This window comes from Cladophialophora carrionii, assembly GCF_000365165.1.
Source record: "Cladophialophora carrionii CBS 160.54 unplaced genomic scaffold supercont1.7, whole genome shotgun sequence".
NCBI classification, from domain to species: Eukaryota; Fungi; Ascomycota; class Eurotiomycetes; order Chaetothyriales; family Herpotrichiellaceae; genus Cladophialophora; species Cladophialophora carrionii.
In genome coordinates, this window is record NW_008481832.1 from 1,137,962 (window position 1) to 1,156,494 (window position 18,533).

Here is an 18,533-nt window from a genome sequence, read left to right on the forward strand (position 1 = left end):
GACGAGTCAACCAGTGCTGTAGCATCACCTCCCGTACGTGAAGGGATGCGGCACCGAGGACACCAAATACTGGAGCCTTGGGAGGCGTGGAGGCTTAGAACGAAGCACAGCCCCGCCGCGGCCCGGGATCAGTGGGTGCTACGTCCGTTGCGAAGAGGGAGAGAACTTGAGGACTGCAGGGATATGCCCCAAAGAATGGACTGAGTGAAGGCTGGAGAGGGAAGGTTGGAAGTGCTTTGTTGCCCGTGCTTGGCTGTCGATGGTCAATGCTGCGTTGTCGACGAGGTCTCGTGGTTGGATTTGTACTAAGACGGCCATGGTGATGACCTGGTGAGTCTGGACGCGAGCATGCGGCTGTGATGGGCATGGCGCCCTGCTGAGCTAAGTGACCTTAGCCTACGATGGCCCAGTAGCTGCCCACCGCCCAGCAAAATCACCCGGGGGCCCTGCTAAGTTAAGCTGAGGCTCCTCGGGTGGTCGGTAACGAGCAGACACTGGAAGATGATAGGCGACCGCGGCGGGAACAGTGGAGGCACGGCGGGCGCTGGGGGCACCGCGGCTCCCATTGGGACATGGCAAGAAGTAAGGCAACCTTTCTGCCGCCTAAGAGCTAGACATCCCTTTGTTTGTGCTTGCGACAGCTGGCCCAGACAAGAATAACCTGACGCAGTCCGAAGGGAGAAGCAACCACCTCAACAGCACGTGGCTGCGAACACTGACTACGGAGTGGGCAGCGCATGAACGCCTCAGTGGACCAACCAGCGACACTGGCATTTCTCTGCTCGGTTCAGCACTGGCTCTTCGTATTGCTGGACGAGGGATGAATCGAGAGGAGATGGATATCGTGAGACTGCTCGCCTTCGTATTCGGCAGTTTGGCGGACGAGAAGCCATCCATGCCTGAGGACCGCACAGACGGCCGGGCAGGGCGCGCAATGCCAGAGTCCGCAGACCACAAGACGACAGCCAGCTAATCTAGCGCTTCTACAAACTTGCGCATGGCGTTGGGAGCAGCAGAGTCCATGACACCTGTAGCGATGCATCATGTAGGCAACCGGCGGGGGCAGTAGCCAGTCACGCCAGTCTTCACCACGCCCTCACCGTAGTCCTCAGTCCTCAGTCACGGTCCAAGGATCTGCGTGCGCTTCCATCCTCGTCACCTCCAGCTCGAAACAGCCTGGCTGGGATGTGGCTCTGAGCCAAGCCACAGTTACGAAGAGCCTCAAGGGAGCTGTGCGGCCCGCGGTCGCTAGCTTGCTTGACGCCCTTGGACGTGCATGCGAACCCTCACTTAACCCTCACTTAACCCTCACTTCTCCATTAGTCAAGCCTCGCCTGGAGGTCGATTGACTGGCCTGGAAGGGTTTAGCCGCCAGCTCGGCATGCCGGAGGTGCGTTTGACCACAAAAAGCACAGCCAAAGAGATGCTCGCTCGATCAACATGGCCTCGCTCCCACTGCGCGGACTCATCCCCGTCGACCACGCCCGAGTGCATCCAGTTAAAACTCAAAACCACTTTTGACTTTGGCATTGGCCGCAATGACACGCAATCCGACCCTTTCGGCCAGTTCGACCTCCGACGGAAAGCTGCGAGCAAGCGCAGGGATGCAGCTGCCTAAAGATGGAAGCGATGCGACCGAGGCTGTCTCTCTATTCTACCGATCCGATCACCTTCTGTCTACGTCTCACTCTGCATATGCCGAGCCAAAATAACTTTGTCGACCGGTCCGTCATCACAAAGTCATATTGGGCAACGAGGGCATGGAGATAAGACCCCTGGCAACACAGGCTATAGCCGATTGTGGGCATATGAACAAAGCGTGTAGCCTCGCCCGGCAATCGTCCATATGGACTCGTCTAGAGGCGGCCCCGGAAGCCTATATCAAGGGCAAGCTTGCCGTAGTGATTCTATTCAGGGTGATCGGCCGCCTCTAATACTGGCGTAGACTTGGCAGGTACATCTACGTCCGACTCCTGCTCTGCTTCCTCGAACGTGAAGACTGCAACGACCCAAGCACGGCCCGCTCCCCCGATCTAGACATGTCGAGTTCAATCGCCTAACGGCTAGCACTCGAGCCGCGCTGGAAGGCGCTGACACCGTACTGCTACCATGCAGCCAACGTGTGGCTTTCTAATTTCACACCCAGACCCTTCGGGTACACGCCGTCGACGGTCGTATGGCGATTAGCTAGATGGGGCCGGAGGCGTCATCTGGCGAGAAGCCATCAATCGTTTTAGCACTGGCCCGGAGCCGCCTGTGCCACATTCGGCAAAAGGTCTCGTAAAATAAGGAGAGTCAGTGATGTCCTTAAGTCAGGACGAGAATCGATAATGTGGTGAGGCCGATCGAGCGTTGACTTCTCTTTTCAATTTCTTCGACAAAGGTAAGCTGCCTGAAGATTCTCTGCGGCCGCATCGCAAAGTTATACCAGACAGAGCTGTTGAGCTGTCACTGGCTGAGCAACGGCCTCTGGGAGTCGTCCTCATCGTCCGGAATGCTCGTGACGTCGTCCTGACCGCGGTAGAGGATAAAGTGTTGAGTGATGAAAACCACATCAAAAGCCATGCTAATGTTTGCGAGACCCAGTTTGAGCGGATTGCCGGTGATTCCACTCCAATCACCACCAAAACTGGCATCCAAGACGAGTTGTGCGACGGAGAGCACACCTCCTGTAAGGTCGAACAGGATCTGCCAGATACTCCAGCCCTCGGTCGATTTGCGCTTGTAGTTGAAGAAGGCTTGCGGAATGTACTTGACGAATGTGGCGATGAGTTTCACATACCCCAATGCGTACAACTACGATATCCAAGGTCAGCACCACCACAAGCGCCGAATTTGGGCAATGTGACAATCTCACCACATCAATCCAGGCCCAGTCGAGCGGGTCCTGGTCTTTCCAACCCGAGCGAAACACCACCACGGCCATGATGCCAGCAACACCCACGATACTCCCCCAAAGAATACCTAGAACCGGCCGGGTTGCTCGCTGACGAGATGGATTGGGGAATCTCCATAACCGAGAGAAGAACTGTGAGTACGTCACGGTGACCAGGATGACAGCGTGAACACCGAAGGCCACATCGTTGAGTTGGACGGTGGGCTCCGGTGAGGCCGGATGCCGTGCTGCATATTGCTGTCGGATAGTTGGTGAAAACCAAAAGCTACAAGTCGAGATGCTATAGCATACAAAGCCTAGAACGTTAAGCAGTGGGAAGTCAATCGCCAGCCCCTGGGTTGAGCGCCGCTGCCAGTTCAACCGTGGCTGAGGATAGAAAGAAGCGCTCCATGACAACGTGCTGCGTCCACATCAGCATCGAGTTTCATACAGACGTTACAGACTCACTATATCCATCCCAGAAGCCTGGTTTGATCTGTTAGTGTTTGCGCTGTATCGCTCAACCGCGTTTGACAGAGATGGTCACCTGGAAACCGCTTTTACGAGGTGAGCCCTCTCCTCGTCGTCAATCGTCATTGTCGCGAGACGCACAATCTGCGGCTTCGAGATGCGACATCGACGTCGACTTCGACTTCGACGTCTCCCTGAATGACGGCAGCGTTTTTTGGCGGATCACTTATCCATGCAAAACTGCGCTATTGCAGCCCAAGCGATGAGGCGATCTGGGTTTCCGTTCCACGCAGATGTGCAACCTGATAGGCTAAGAGACAGCGCAGAAGACGGTCTAAGAGGGTGTGCGCGTGCGTGGCATTGCCAGGCGAGCAGGAATTCTCCACCAACCGGGTTGCCCCCAACAACTGTCGAAGAGCAACTCACTTGCAGTAGCGACAATCAACGCCGCTTCAGTCTTGCGTCTGGTCGAGACAATAGCATTGACCGAACAATAATAGGTTTTGCGACAGCTACATGCCAACTTATTGAGTGAACCCTAACCATCATTTGACTCGACTTAGGAGGCTTCTTTCACCTTGACCTTACCCCGCTTGTGAGCTTGAAGTAAACAAAAAGTCAATCGGAGCTCAGTTCACCGACAACCAGCGACAAGGCTTCAGCCTCCGCCCTCCACCCTCCACCCTCCACCATACCAGACACCGGTGCGCAAATCGCGATATCGTCTTGTTGATGGTCCGGACGTCTTGATCTCCGGAGCATAGCCTCCCACAACCATGTCGCCGTCGCCGCAGCTCGCTCCGCCAGGGAGCAGTACCTACAACTCGGACACAATGCATGTTGGTGATGGAACCTGGGATGCAGGTAGAGACAACTTCCTTTTGCCTCCATTGGTCGGGTTGAACTTTGCGACAGTGCGATACAATGGTAAGAAGAGCACAGATTTATCTGAAGAGCCGCAGCAGACTGACACTCGGACAGGAATGGGAAACAGATTCTTCACCTTGGCCGGCTACCACGGAATGGTCGAAGCGCACGGTATCATCGCAGCCATCACATTCCTTGGGATTGTCCCACTTGCCATCTTCCTTATGCGATTCTACGGTCGAAATCCCCGACTCGCGCTGCGACTGCACATCTGGCTCCAGATCCTGACCCTCCTCCTTACTACGGTTGTTATCATTCTCGGCTTTCAGGCCGTTGGTCCGAACAGAAGCCTCACAAATCCCCATCATGGCATCGGAGTCGCAATCTACGTCCTGGTCTGGGTGCAGATTATCGGAGGGTGCATGCTGCACAGAAGAGAAAAGGGGAGACGGCGGCTACATATCCCTCTTACCGCAATGCTACACCACTGGCTTGGTCGAGGCATTGCTTTGCTCGGCATCACTCAGGTTGCGCTAGGGTTGACGCTCTATGGCTCGCCCCAGTTCCTTTTTGTGCTCTACTCTCTTTGGGGCTTTTTCTTGCTTGTACTGTATTTCATCCTGCAATGGATGTCGGAAAGACGAAGAGCTCGGTATGGCAATGATGGTGGCAGCTACTACAGCGACGAGGTCGTTCAGGGGAGAGCTGACCACGGGCACACAGGCATGGGAAAATTGGCCGTTGCCGGAGCAGCAGGCGCAGGTCTAGCAGCGCTATGGAGGAGAAGGTCGTCGAGGAGAAACCCTTCGCCTGGAAGGTCGCACGCCGATGGAGCAGGAACCGAAGTGACCGGGAGTGGATCGTCCTACTTCGACGAAAAGATGTCCGACCGATCCCACCATGGCATTGGACATCGCTTACTACAGGTTGCAGCGATTGGCGGAGCAATTGCCGCGGTGAAGAAAATCTTTGATCGGAGGACCCGCGACGACGAATCCGATGTTGGCCCGTACAGGCCACCGCTTGGTGGGAATCAGTCAGTCACGTCAGATTCCATGTCGCGTATTGAGGAAGGCAGGCCGCCTCCAGTTCGTCCTGTTACGCCAGGGGCGGGAGGGAGCCCAGGCTATGGCAGACCGACACATCCTCTTGCTCAACCGCCCATGACACCGGGCTCGGCCTACCGGAGACATTCAGAATCGTCGTCGTCATATGACTCTTTTGTGTCTGGATCTCCATCCCGCCGGGATAGGAGGTCGCATACCTTCAGAGACGCCGTGGCCGCTGGGGGAGCAGTGTTTGCAGTTCGACAACTGTTTAAGAACCGCAGACAGCGAAAAGAGGAGCTTCGTGCAGAGCAGTTGAGGAGAGAGCGAATAGAACAGGAGAAAGTCGCCCGGATGAACTCGCGGCACAGATACACAGGGGACGGCGTCACCCCACCGAGACGAGCCCGCCATGGCAGAATGGGCAGTCAAACGGCATCAGATCTGTCCACTGACTTGAGTCCACCTGGACCTGGGATGAGCGGAGCAATACCCGCGGCTGCCGGTGCAGGAGTGGGCGCCGCCGCAGCAAGCGCCCTTGCCAGCAGACATCAGATCCGACCAGTAGGACAAGATCCTCCCATTGTACAACCCGGTCAACCCTACGGCGCTGCTCCGGTCCCTGGAGCCCCACCCATCCCAGGCACCTTGCCGGTGCCCGAAGGCGTGCCTCCTATCCCTCCACCTCATCTCGAATCTTCAGGGAGCGAGCTCTATACGACTGGCTCTGGCCGCCAGAGACACAGACATCATCTCCAGGATGAAGCAGCAGCTGGCCTTGCAGGAGCAGCACTCGGTGCCGCAGCGGCTGACGGTAGCCGTCGTCGACGTCATAGTAGCCGCAATAACAATACCGACAGCATGGAGTCACCTCCCGTCAGCGTGAAGATCAACATGCACAATGAGGGCGGGCGGGTGACACTGAGGCGCTTGACCGAAGAAGAAGCCGCCTCGCAGCGGCGGAAACAGCGACAAGCATCGGCCGCAGCGAGGAGACATCGAAGAGGCTCGAGCGTCAGTGCAAGCGAAAGTGAAGCTGGCCCCAGCAGCGCGGATCGACGGTGGAGACGGACGGAAGCGCTTGAGGCAGAGCAGGCTGCCCAGAACGAAGCTGCTGCTCAACAGCAAGCGGCTGCACAGTACGGAGCAGTACAGGCAGCTCAAGCTCCTGTTCCGCCGCCAGCGGTGTCCTATCCAACGGCGCCTGAGCCAACCAATATACCGACTGGGACGGTTCATACGTACCCGGGGCCCCTCCCACCCCCGCCGCCTATACCGGGCAGTGCCAGTAACCTAGGATACCCGGCGGGCAGTGGAGTCACCTCACCCGGGACCGAGACCAGTGGAGCGACAGAGTACGCCAACAACCGAAGGAGGCGTCGAGCAGAACGGGCGCAGGCGAGGCTCGCAAAGGAAGGCAGGACAGGTGCCTCTGTCGAGTTTACATGATTTTTGACGACGCTCGACATAATGCTACGGATCAGCGTCGCTACGTATGGAAATGAAGGATGTTCATGCTGGTAAAGAGAAGATTGAGGCTCGGTGCTGTAATCTCTGCATATAACAGGACTGTCTGTTACTTGGAAGCCCATCAAGCATGAGGCAATGAGCACTGTTGCATATGCCACGAGATTTGGATATAGGGTGTTTGATGGGTCCAGCGTTGGTCTCAATGATGCATAAGGAGGACTGATGAATCAATTACGACATAAGATCTCCCTGTTTCTCCCTCGAACTGCACAGCCACATATCAACAGTAGCTCAATCATAGTCCTGAGGCTCTTCTTGACTTGTGTGGTAATGCCGTAAACGGTGAGACGGACCCATGGGTGTCGAAACTGATAGTCTTTACAATCGAGTCGGAGGGACAAGACTTTTCATGACAGGAAAGCGTGGCACTATAAAACCCCCCACTCCCTTGGGTGCTTGTGCGTATTCTTCCTCAGGTATGTACAAATATCATTCGATGAGGCAGAGCTCCATGCGCATACGCTTCGGCGTTGCGGATTCACTTACATCTCGAAACGTTGTGATCGGCTGCTGACATGATCAGGTCCGATTAAACCCAGACATCTCCAAGACGGCGACCACGGTTTGTGTGCACAAACACTGTTCTAGCTGAAGCACGGCATCTCGCTGCTGCATCCATCCCTGGAGCTGCACAGGCTCATCCCAGCTTCGCGGGGTTCAGGATGCTGAGTTCATCGTGGGTTTGAAAGGCATCCAAAATGTACACTGCGAAGCAAGACTTTGGCGTTGCTTTACCGGTAAGATGGTTGTTCGAGTCCATGAGCTTTCTGCATAAAATTGAGTCAGCAAGCTACATTCCGAGATCTGGTTATCCCGCGGAGGCGTCGGCCTCAGCGATTCCATGGCTGATCGCAAGGATATCAGCTCGCAGAACACTTTCGTCCGGGACCGGGACTGCTGATGGATGGGAGGCCAGGACGGAAACCCTTCCTTGACCGCCGAGACGAACACTTGGTCCACACCGCCGACCAGCATCGAAAGACATTCCAGAAACGCGCGAAACTAGCTAGCTGAGTGAGCAGCTGTGTCATGAAAGAAACGGGCACGAGGCTTTGCACGAAGAGCAATGATTGGCCTACGCAGAAGGGCTTTCCTATCCAGGAAACTACTGCTCCGTCAGCAGCAGACGTCTGCAAGCATATGCAAATGTCTGAGCAAGCGCAGATATACCCATTTGCCGTTGGCAGCGCCGCAGTCCACGTGGATGCTAGAATGCTAGCGTCACGCTCCCCTGCGAGACCCGCCGAGGCGTCTTGGTGTCGTGGCATCTACGTAACGTGCCACTGTTACACCTGGTCAACGTGAGGTGCAAGGCTGGAGGCTCCGCTGGAAAGGCCACTGCGGATTCTGGATTGTGCATGTTCAGGAAGGTGGATCAATGATGCGTCGCGTTGGACGACATCCTTGCCCTGGTGATATGCAACAACAGGGTCAGTCTCGCAAATCACCCGGAGAGGCTAAATTTCTACCCTCATGCAAGGAAGGATCCTTCGAAGCTCTCGAAGCTATGGAGTCCGGGCGACAGGCAACCCAGTCTATCTCTCCCTTCCCAAGCTGGCCCGCGTCACAGCACGCCTTCCCAAAAGGATTTCGTGAAGCATCCGAGTCAGCACCTCTTGCTGCTTTACAATGCAAAAGAGAGTTTCATGGCATATGTGGAGCTTCTGACGACCATGTTTCGTGACCCTGCATCCCCTGCACAGTGCTACATCCCGCCTCCACCTGGGTGGAAGAGCCCGCTAAGGCTGCAACACGTCAAGCATCATGCAAGAGAGGGTCTCATGGAAGCTGTGGAGTCCTTTCGCAGGGTTACGACTCCGTTTAGTATCATCCCTCGACCGTCAGGACCTGTCGGCAGCCGCCTCATTGACGAGACGCAATGTACACGAAACCTTGGGCTGAGGGGACTCCATCATGACTACAATCGTGGAAGAGGAGACCCATGGTTCATGTGGACATCAGCGGTCGCTTACGAGGGCATGGGTGCAACCTCCATTAGACGAACCGACCTCCACGACACCGGAATCCTGTTTCCAGGCTGGCCCCCGCCGCGACGAACCCCCAGCCTCGTCGTTGGATGAAGGAGCAAGGCACGACGTCAGCGACAAGTGTAGGCTGGCTTACGACTCACCATCAGGAGTGTGCTAACGACATGCAAGCGGAACAGGGGTGTGAATGGAGGAGTATCGGTCCTGTGAATTGAAATGTTCCGAGTCGGCCTCTGAGGCGCCCAGCTGGTTGTTGTTGGTCACTTCTTCTGCGTATCTTCCTTCATGCCCTGCTGAATCCATTGACTCGAGTGCTTTGCATACTCCTCCAAGGCCTTCTTGTCCTTCATCCTCTCCTTAATGTCCACCTTTTTGGGCACATTACAGCCTCTCTTTACACCTTCTCTCGCACTCATCATCTCCTCCCACTTCTTGAGCGTGGGGAATTCCTCGATGTCTACACCAGCCCACGCCGCCCAGATTACCCACCCGATCGTGGTGATGTCTGCGATCGAAATGTGGTCGCCGACAATGAACCCCGACTTTGAGGATTGCAGGTGCTTGTCCAGCACGCCGTATAACCTCCTCGTCTCATTCACATATCGATTCATGCCGTATTCGATCTTCTCGGGCGCGTACCGCACGAAGTGGTTCGCCTGCCCTTGCATGGGACCCAACCCAGCATTTTGGAAGAACACCCAATTGGTCATCTCATAGTACTCGCGGGTGCCCTTAGGAAAGCTGATTCTATAGTCCTTGTCATACTCGTCGACGAGGTATTGGAAAATACCTCCTGACTCGAAGAGCCGGATCTGCTTGCCATCGGAGAAGGTGTCAGTCATGGCAGGAATGCGACCATTGGGGTTGATTTCCAGGAACCATGGCTCTTTCTGCCGGTTGGTCGAGATGTTGATGTGCTCGAATTTGTACGGGATGCCGAGCTCCTCCAGCGCTATCGAGGCTTTGAGGCCATTGGGCGTGGCATCCGTGTACAAGGTGATATTCGGGCGCTTGACGTCGGCCATGTTGCTTCGTGTCTGGGTCGAGACGTGTTGAGCTTGCTGCTGGAGACGATGGGACATTGCTACGGACCATTTATTGGAAACCCCAGGTCGATGGCCAGGAGGCCAGGCCCTTCGCTTTAACCCATTCAGCATGATATCATAATCCGGGTTTCCAGCCGGATACGTGGCATCGAATCAGGTAGCGGGAACGCCTTCAATGAGTAATATCTGCTTTGAAATCCTCCCTCGACATTGTTTTCACCACATTGTTTTGGCTGTTGGTCTTCTACTGTCTTTCGGTCTGGCTCTCTGTTAAAATTCTTGCCACCCCGTCGAGAAGCACAAATTGTCAATTTCGGCCTCCCCGTCGGCGTCGGCGAGCGAGCAAGCGAGGTCGCAAGAGTGCGGGGAAGCATGACGCCAATGATGCAGACCGTGCGGGGTTGAGCCGCTAACCAATAACAGCAATGATTCACCGTAACAGCATTTTTCGTCAACATCATCGCCCACCGCATGTCATTCACCTCAACGTCGCAGACCAAGAGGCTCGGCGATAAGGAGGCGGTCAGCGCCTTATGGCATGGGTAGACAAGCTCTTTCACTCATGCGTCCCGTATTTTTGGTGTCGTTCTATTTGACTTTGAAGTTCCCCACTTGGGATGAATGCCAGCCGTCGGATGATCACTCTCTCCGAATTGTATAGAGTTCGACAACATACCACGAGATGGCGACTCAAACAGAAATCATAGCGCCGACGTCGTCTCGCCCGGCGCCCCCAAATGTGCGTCGCCGTTCCTCCTCCCATTCGGCGGCGAAGAAGCCATGGCAGCACGGTCGTCGTCCATCCTTCGCCTCGAGTCATTCCAGACCAGACCCGGAGGAGGTGCAGCGGCTCTCCGAGCACATCTCGCGCCAGCCCACTCGCTCCTCCAGCCGCCGCGTACGCAAGTGGTACAAGATACGTTGGTTCAAGGGCATCACAGATGATATCAAGAGACGAGCTCCGTATTATTGGAGCGACTGGAAAGACGCGTGGGACTATAGAGTCATCCCCGCCACAGTATATATGTACTTTGCAAAGTATGATCAATCCATATACCATATACATATACCGTTTCCACAAGACACGCCGCGCATGTATCTCTCTGGAAATGATGGACTTCGCACTGACCGCCTCTTCAGTATCCTCCCGGCATTGGCATTCTCGCTCGACATGTTCACCAAGACGCACAACTCTTTCGGTGTCAACGAGGTCCTCCTCTCGTCTGTGCTGGCTTGCGGAGTATTTTCCCTCTTCGCCTGCCAGCCGCTGGTCATTGTCGGAGTTACGGGACCCATCACCGTCTTCTCCTACACGGTCTATGACATTGTAGTACCGAGCGGCACCAACTACTTTGCCTTCATGGCCTGGATCGGGATTTGGTCCTTGATCATGCATTGGATTCTGGCCTTCACCAACAGTTGCAATGCCCTGACATACGTGACGCTATTCACCTGCGACACCTTTGGCTTCTACGTCGCCTTCATTTACCTACAGAAGGGTATCCAGGTCTTGACTCGACAATGGGACCTGGCTGGCGAGGCGAGTGCTTACCTCTCGGTCATGGTCAGTCTGCTCGTGCTCGGCTTCGCCTACGGATGCGGTGTCCTCGGAGAGAGCAATTTATTGCAGCGCCATGTGCGGAAATTCATCGAGGATTACGGCACTCCATTGACGATTATTTTCTTCACGGGGTTTGTCCACATAGGCCACATGAAGGATGTGCACGTCGAGACTTTGCCGACGAGCAAGGCCTTTGCTCCCACTGCCGACCGTGACTGGTTCGTGCAGTTTTGGAAGATCGGCGTTGGCGAGGTTTTCCTAGCCATACCATTCGCCATCTTGCTTACAATCCTGTTTTGGTTCGATCACAACGGTGTGTATTGACGCGGCTCTTATGGATATATATTATGCTGATAAGCACCCAGTATCGTCCCTCATCGCGCAAGGATCCGAATTTCCCCTCCGCAAGCCACCTGGGTTCCACTGGGACATCTTTCTCCTCGGTTGCACTACCGGACTTGCTGGTATTCTGGGCATCCCATTCCCCAACGGCCTGATCCCGCAGGCACCATTCCACACACAAGCGCTCTGTGTTACCCGTCAAGTCGTTGACGAGAAAGCAAAAGGCCACGTTGTCCGAGTTACAGACCATGTTGTCGAGCAACGCTTCAGCAACCTCGCACAAGGTCTGTTGTTCCTTGTCACAATGAGCGGCCCTCTTCTAGTCGTACTGCATTTGATTCCACAGGGCGTTCTCGCAGGCTTGTTCTTCGTCATGGGCGTCCAAGCCCTCGTGGGAAACGGAATCACTCAGAAACTACTATTCCTCGCGAAGGACAAAGAGCTGACGGACGCGACGGATCCGTTGGCGAGGATCGAGCGTCGACGAGCCATCTGGGCCTTTGTGGCGTGCGAACTGATCGGGTTCGGGGCGACTTTTGCAATCTCTCAGACAATAGCGGCCATTGGATTTCCCATCATCATTCTCTTGCTCATTCCCGTCCGGACGTGGTTGATGCCAAAATGGTTCCGAGACGAGGAGCTGAGGCTCCTTGATGCACCTACCGCTGGACCCTTCGTCATGGAAAGCGTGGGCGGTGCGTACGGAGAGAGCGAGGAGACTTCACCAGCGGCGAGGACACCACGGGACGACAGTGACGACAATGCGGTCGTCGACGATACTTTGGAACGAGGTGAAAGCCATGAATTGCACAGTGTATTGACCAACAAGCGGACCGGCGAGACGGGAAGTGAGAACACCGGAGTGGGACAAGGAGCGAGCCATAGTGAGCAGCGGAGGCCCGACGCAGGGATGAGGAGGAGAAGCCACAGTTTCATGCAAAGACCGGGATAGAGAACAGCGAGTAGACAATGGTATGTAGAGTGGACAAAAGTCACGTAGATGGGACAGAAGATATGTAGATGGGACAGATGATGTGTAGAGTGGGGAGACGACTGGATGGCGACAGACAGACAGCACGTTAGATGTCAAACGAGCCACGGGGTAGAAGCGAGGCGACGGCCAGACAAGCCTCTGCATAGAGGAGAGAGGAGGAGACGACTCAGATCAGAGTGAGCGAGGCGGCTGTACCGGCGTTCTTGTGGGTAACTAAGGGTAAAGGAAGCCAGCTGGCATTTCTCATGTGTTAATCCGATCCGACCTACTCTGCTCTACTCGCATGGCCGCTCGGTCATTCGTTCATTCATTCGTTCATTTAATCGAGGAACACGTCTGTCGACTCATTTGCGTCCGACGTGGACGTGGCACTGCAAAGCACAGTACAATTCACCACAGTTCACCACAGTATAGTAGTACTCCACGACCCATATCGCTGGCGAGGCACTCTATACTTCGAGGATGAGATGAGGTAGATGTATAGAGGAGATTCAAGCGAGACGCAGGATCAGGATATCTATCTATCTATATATGTATCTATGCGTGTCCCGCACCGTATCGCACCCACGTGCATGGATTCCCATCTGCTTGAGTTTAACAGCTGTGAATAAACAATTAACTAGTTAACTAGTTAACTAGTTCACTAAGTAGGTAGCTAGGCACCTATTAGGTAGCTCGCTATCTTGACCACCTCCTGTGTATTGCGCCTCGGGTATTGAATATTTGGTACAGGTAAGTGGTAAGTGGGAAGTAGGTAACTAGGTAGGTAAGTAGGTAAGTAGGTAAGTGGTAAGTGGTAAGTGGTAAGTAGGTACAGTACATAGCCAGCAGGTTGGTAACGTGTCCCCATTGACGTTCATGTTCTGTATGGCCTCTTTAGTACCAAATATCACCGACTTGCGTTCCCATCCCATTGCATTCCGGTCGAGGCATTTCGAGGTCTGCGAGTCGTGGCTGGTCTGGACGGGAAACTATAATATGTATATAGCTCCGCATACCTTGTCGGTCGGTGATGTATATATGTGTTTTGTCTCTGGATGTCCTTTGCGCTGTGTTGTGCGCTGTGCGTTGTGCGTTGTCCCTGTACTGCCTGTTGTGTTGTCCTTTGCGCTCTGGGGATGTTCGATATGTTACTGATAAGCTGTTCGTTATGCTGTGCTGTGCTGCGCTGCGCTGTGCTGCCCTGTGCCGTGCTGTGCCGTGCTGTCATTGCCCCAGTAGTCACCCTCCTCGCTGCACGTCTGCTTTGCTGTCTTCGTCACCCCGTTCGTTCTAGTTAAATCAACCTACTGTCTGAATAAACTGGCTCGCCGGTTCTTGACTCGTTGCTACGAGCAGGTCGGGTCCTATCTTTCGGCCTCGGAAACGAACTGCAACACGCTTCCCCAGTGTACATAGTGCTCCTTGTTGTCTTCTCCAGATAACTTGATCAGCACGAGTCCAAAGCATATGGAATACATCTCATTGTCAAATCACTCCCGGCCGAGCAATCTGAAATGCAAAGCAGCGCTCCCTACCACGATCACGGCCTTGTCTGTTCGATGACAAGCATTTCTTCGCCGTCGGCTTCGGATCGTCGTATATCTGCGCCGTATCTGGGTCGAACATATCATGTCTCTGGACATGTTGGTTGCGACGGTGGTGTGAAGTCCAGCTGATGCCACTCAGATCTCGTAGGTCTCGGCTTGGCGAAGGTCGGGCTGGTATCATCCTCGTCCGCTGAGTGTGCGTGAGCACGAGCACATAGCATTTATCAGGTCCAAGCTCATATTCCTATCCCTATTCACAGCTCCCTCCCGGCACTCCACACAAAGTCCTTCCCTTGACCCCAAAGCTCGCGACCCAATCTGCCCAAACTAGATCGCACGTCTTCCCAGTCCAGTGCCGTCGGGATAGAATCAAGATGCAAAATGCCCAGCACCACGACCAAACTGAACAGACTACACCCGCTGACCACGTAAAGGCACTTGAGTCTCAAGACGGTCCTGCGCCGCCGATCGTCGCGGTACCCGTCCGTGCCCCGCGTCGTGATGTCGATGTCCTGCTGTGTGGCAAAGTAGACCATCATCAGCACGACCGAGACGCAGATCCAGCACAGCAGAGATCGGCTCAGCAGGTGCAGAGCCGGCCGCGTGGCGTGGCTGAGGCGGAAGATCTGCAGACAGAGGAACGAAAGCAGGATGCTCAGCGAGAGGAGCCGCAAGAGGACGGCGAGCGGCGAGTACTGCAGGAGCCAGCGCGACATGAGGGACGAGGCGAACATGTGGGCGAGGTACGCTGCTGCGCCGGCCTGAAAAAGCGCGCCGCGAATGTATGTTAGCCTAGATCTATCCCCGTGAGAGAACGAGACACGGGCGGGCGTGCGTGCCTGCAAGCAAATAAACCCAAGGCAAGGCGCAAAAACCGGCCACCAGGTCGGGAGAAACAAGGAGACAAGAAGGAGACGACAGGAGCTACCACTCTCATCCTGCGGTATACATACCCACAAGAAGCTCAAGCATACTTGGGCGATGGCGATCCTTTCGAACATGGCATTCTCTGGTCGTTGGCCATGGCCATGGACATGCCCCTCGTAGGACAAGGAGCCCTGGACACGCACGAGCTGGTAGATGCTGAAACTCGTCTGGCAAGCCCACCACGCCGCCGAGATGGTCGAGAGGGCCCGACACAGAAGAAGCGGCGCACTGTTCCACGCAGAGGATCGTCAGCGTCGACCATTATAGAGATTTCGCGAAGCAAAGGAAAGCATGCGTATGGAAAACGATCCCATATGTTCTCTTGATCAGACTTCTTTTTACTTACTGCCACTGCTCCTGGACTCCCAGCACGACAGCTACACGAGGGTATCGAGCCGATCGCGCCACGCTCGCTGGCGGATTGTTGGTATTGCCGTCGTCAGCGCCATGTTGTTGTTGTGACTGGGCCGGACGCGCCTGGGAGGCTCCTACTCCTATGCTGGCGATCTCGCCGTAAGATGGTGGCACGGGCACCAGTGCCTCCGGGTTTGCCAGCGGAAAGGGAGTGTTGCAGCGCTATGGCGGCTGCATGGCCTTTTCTTTTCGCGGGTGCCGTGGCACGGTCTTGCCACCTCTACGCGCGTCACGGTGGACGTGTATCACCACTCCTACAGTTTTTGAGTCGAAACGACACGGGTGTGGAGGCAGCGAGCTTGCTGAACAGAGGCGCGTGACCGTCAAGCGGTCGAGGCACAAGCCCGAAGTGAGTTGGCTCAGAGTTCACTTCACCGTCGTCGAATCAGATCCGGTTCACGCACGCTTACATTTTCCCCGGATTCTTGGCCGCATCTCCAGCCCATTCGAGATTTCGAAACGAGCGTGGCCAAAATTCTCAGCCGCGCCGTTCGATATGCTGGGGTTGGCAGTCTTTACACGCGTGCAAGGCATCCACAGACGATTGGAATCAAGAACGGGAAAAGCACGTCGAGAGCAGAAGGAAACAGACACTCTGGGTTGTAGCAATTCATCATTGCAAACTAGTAACCGGGACTGGTAACATCAACGAGAGAAACCAGTCCGTCCCTCGCACATCGAAGCTAGACGCTGGTAGCGTCCCGCTAATTCGACTGCCTCTGCCGCCGTAATCCCAGTGTCCGACACCATCCCCGCCCGTGCCTTTCAGGAAGTAAACTTCTATCGTGGGTATCATAAACGCATAACCGTATCGTATCCCGAAAATGCTATCGTAGTTTGGCCGCTGCATCGACCAGCGAAGACGAACAGGCCAGAAGTAATCGTAGAAGGAGGGTGATTCTCGTCGGGCGACAACTTCTATCTGTCCTCGATCACCGAGCAGGATAGCACAGGATAGCGGCTGAAGCGTTTAGAAACCATGGACCTGGCGTCGGGTTAGCCGACTGCTTTGCTGACCGAGTGTGTGTGCCTACCTTGATAGTCTTAGCGTCAAGCTCGAGGCCATCCTTTGCGACCAAGAACTCTTGTACATCTTTGCGCTGATCACCCTGAAGTTGGATCACCTCGCCCATCTCACTGTCCGTGACGATGGTGCCATTGCAAGCTAGCTCTTGTCAGCCATGTGTGCCCAGTTGCGTGCGACGGTGCCGCCTACCAAACTTCTTCTTGATGACCTTGAGGATCTTCTTCTGGTCGAACTTCTTAGGAAGACCTTGCACGGTTGTCAAAGTCTTACGACCATTTCGCTGCTGGATGCGGATGTGGATGTAGTTCTGGGATTGCTTCGCTTCCCCAGTGTCGTCGTCGGCCTCCGCGAAGGGGTCTGTCACACCAAGAATGTCAGCCGTGAGTCACGAAAGATTCCATCCCAGCCGGACGTGCGCCCATCGAAATGCGACTTGTCGATAGTGCCCCAACAACATGTGTGCCGATGCCCTCTGGATCTTCTATCCTCGAGGCACGCAATCGGTGGAGCGTTTTGTGCTGAGGTTGGCGGCGGCGACAGCGGCAGTGGCGAGGGGTGAGTTGGAAGAGGGGTTGGGCTTACCAAAGGTTTTGAGGTTTTGGATAGTTGACATAAACTCGTCGGTTCCGGGGATCGGTTGGAGCTGGAAAGTGAACTGACGTTGAGGAATAAAGCGATAGTAGCTGTAGTCGCAAAGAGGTGTACTTCTTGGAGTGGAGAGTCGAGCTGTTCGCTGTTGAGAGTTGTGGTTTGGATGAAAGAAAGAAAGGAAGGGGCAAGCAGGGGCGGGGGCATTCGCCGCAGGCAAGCCCGCCAAGCCTGGGTGGCACTGTAGGGGGAACCACCAGAGCCAAAGGCACAAAACTGCCCTGCGAAAAAGCCGGATTCTCCTCGCTTCGGGGGGCAACAGCATGTGACAGCGCAATGCGATTGCTACGTAATGGCTCGAACCACGCACCTCGACGCTGAGGAGGCCAACTCGATGCGTCTGTTAATTATACGGAGTGTCCCACGATCATCGTCGGCGGTATACTGGGTTGCTGTGTGCGCAATACGGACAACATCGGCGAGTAGTACTACAGTAATATCCACCGCTCTGCCCTCCTCATCCTGATACATCTGAGGACCCATTCCCCAACACTACGTCGAAGCAGCCGCCGGTGCTGCAGCAGGGGCCCGTGCATTCGGTGGTGGTGGAAGAAACAAAGGCATGTATGTCTGCATCAACAAATCAGTAGCTCTCCATACCCTGGTTGCGGCGAGTACATACAACACCGACGGCGAGGACTATTAGAGATGTTAGCCGCCAAGATTGCCACGTAAATTCGACACTGTCACTTACGTGCCATGCCAAAAGACAAGTATCCTGGGGTCCCGCTAGGACTTGACCTCTGCGCTGGAGTTTCTCCCAGCCAGTTCAGAAGGGCAGTCATCAGCGAGAACCTGATCCTGTCAATCCCCGACACGTATTCCGGTTTCATCTGCTTACCATCCAAGCATCCTGATGTTGTTGTTAGCTATATGCAATGATGCTCAAACTTTCTCCTTCTTACCTGTTTCTTGTGAACATCTGTGACCTTGCGGTTAGCACTCGCGGACCTTGAACTATAAAGGAGCACTTACAGCAGCCATAGGCATGGTGCTGGTGATAGTTGAGCTGAAGTCGGAAGCCTTTTCATCTTTTGGCTCGGTATATGGAATGACTGAGGGTCATCTGTGAGCGCTTCTTGGTCCTAGGCTTTGTAAGCATCCACTCACTGAGATCTGCCCGTCGCATATCCTTCTTAGAAGCCATTGTTGCGGGTTGTCGACGGTTCGAAAGACTACTCACTTGACCAAACAAATGCAGAACGAGCGATCTGGAGAAGCTCGCAGGTCCGGGAAAACTTCGGAAATAACAGGCTTGGCGGCTTAAG

General features: G+C 54.9%; 5 protein-coding genes across 5 annotated transcripts; 2 read left to right on the forward strand and 3 right to left on the reverse strand.

Annotated features, from left to right (window-relative positions):
• Window positions 1–2,448: 2,448 nt before the first annotated feature.
• On the reverse strand, window positions 2,449–3,472 carry G647_08489 (uncharacterized protein; the record flags this gene model as incomplete). Its single annotated transcript, XM_008732799.1, has 4 exons — window positions 2,449–2,796; window positions 2,858–3,296; window positions 3,344–3,361; window positions 3,423–3,472. The coding sequence occupies 4 exons, from the start codon at window positions 3,470–3,472 to the stop codon at window positions 2,449–2,451; spliced, it is 855 nt and encodes a 284-aa protein (XP_008731021.1).
• Window positions 3,473–4,122: 650 nt separating this feature from the next.
• G647_08490 (uncharacterized protein) lies at window positions 4,123–6,708 on the forward strand (the record flags this gene model as incomplete). The annotated part of the gene is made up of 2 exons (XM_008732800.1): window positions 4,123–4,273; window positions 4,328–6,708. The coding sequence occupies 2 exons, from the start codon at window positions 4,123–4,125 to the stop codon at window positions 6,706–6,708; spliced, it is 2,532 nt and encodes an 843-aa protein (XP_008731022.1).
• Window positions 6,709–9,037: 2,329 nt separating this feature from the next.
• Window positions 9,038–9,859, reverse strand: G647_08491 (uncharacterized protein; the record flags this gene model as incomplete). The annotated part of the gene is made up of 1 exon (XM_008732801.1): window positions 9,038–9,859. One exon carries the CDS (start codon window positions 9,857–9,859, stop codon window positions 9,038–9,040), a length of 822 nt encoding a protein of 273 aa, XP_008731023.1.
• A 646-nt stretch (window positions 9,860–10,505) lies between these two features.
• Window positions 10,506–12,678, forward strand: G647_08492 (uncharacterized protein; the record flags this gene model as incomplete). The annotated part of the gene is made up of 3 exons (XM_008732802.1): window positions 10,506–10,861; window positions 10,964–11,697; window positions 11,750–12,678. 3 exons carry the CDS (start codon window positions 10,506–10,508, stop codon window positions 12,676–12,678), a joined length of 2,019 nt encoding a protein of 672 aa, XP_008731024.1.
• Window positions 12,679–16,522: 3,844 nt separating this feature from the next.
• Window positions 16,523–17,039, reverse strand: G647_08493 (translation initiation factor SUI1; the record flags this gene model as incomplete). Its single annotated transcript, XM_008732803.1, has 3 exons — window positions 16,523–16,755; window positions 16,807–16,974; window positions 17,030–17,039. 3 exons carry the CDS (start codon window positions 17,037–17,039, stop codon window positions 16,523–16,525), a joined length of 411 nt encoding a protein of 136 aa, XP_008731025.1.
• Between the last annotated feature and the right edge of the window lie 1,494 nt (window positions 17,040–18,533).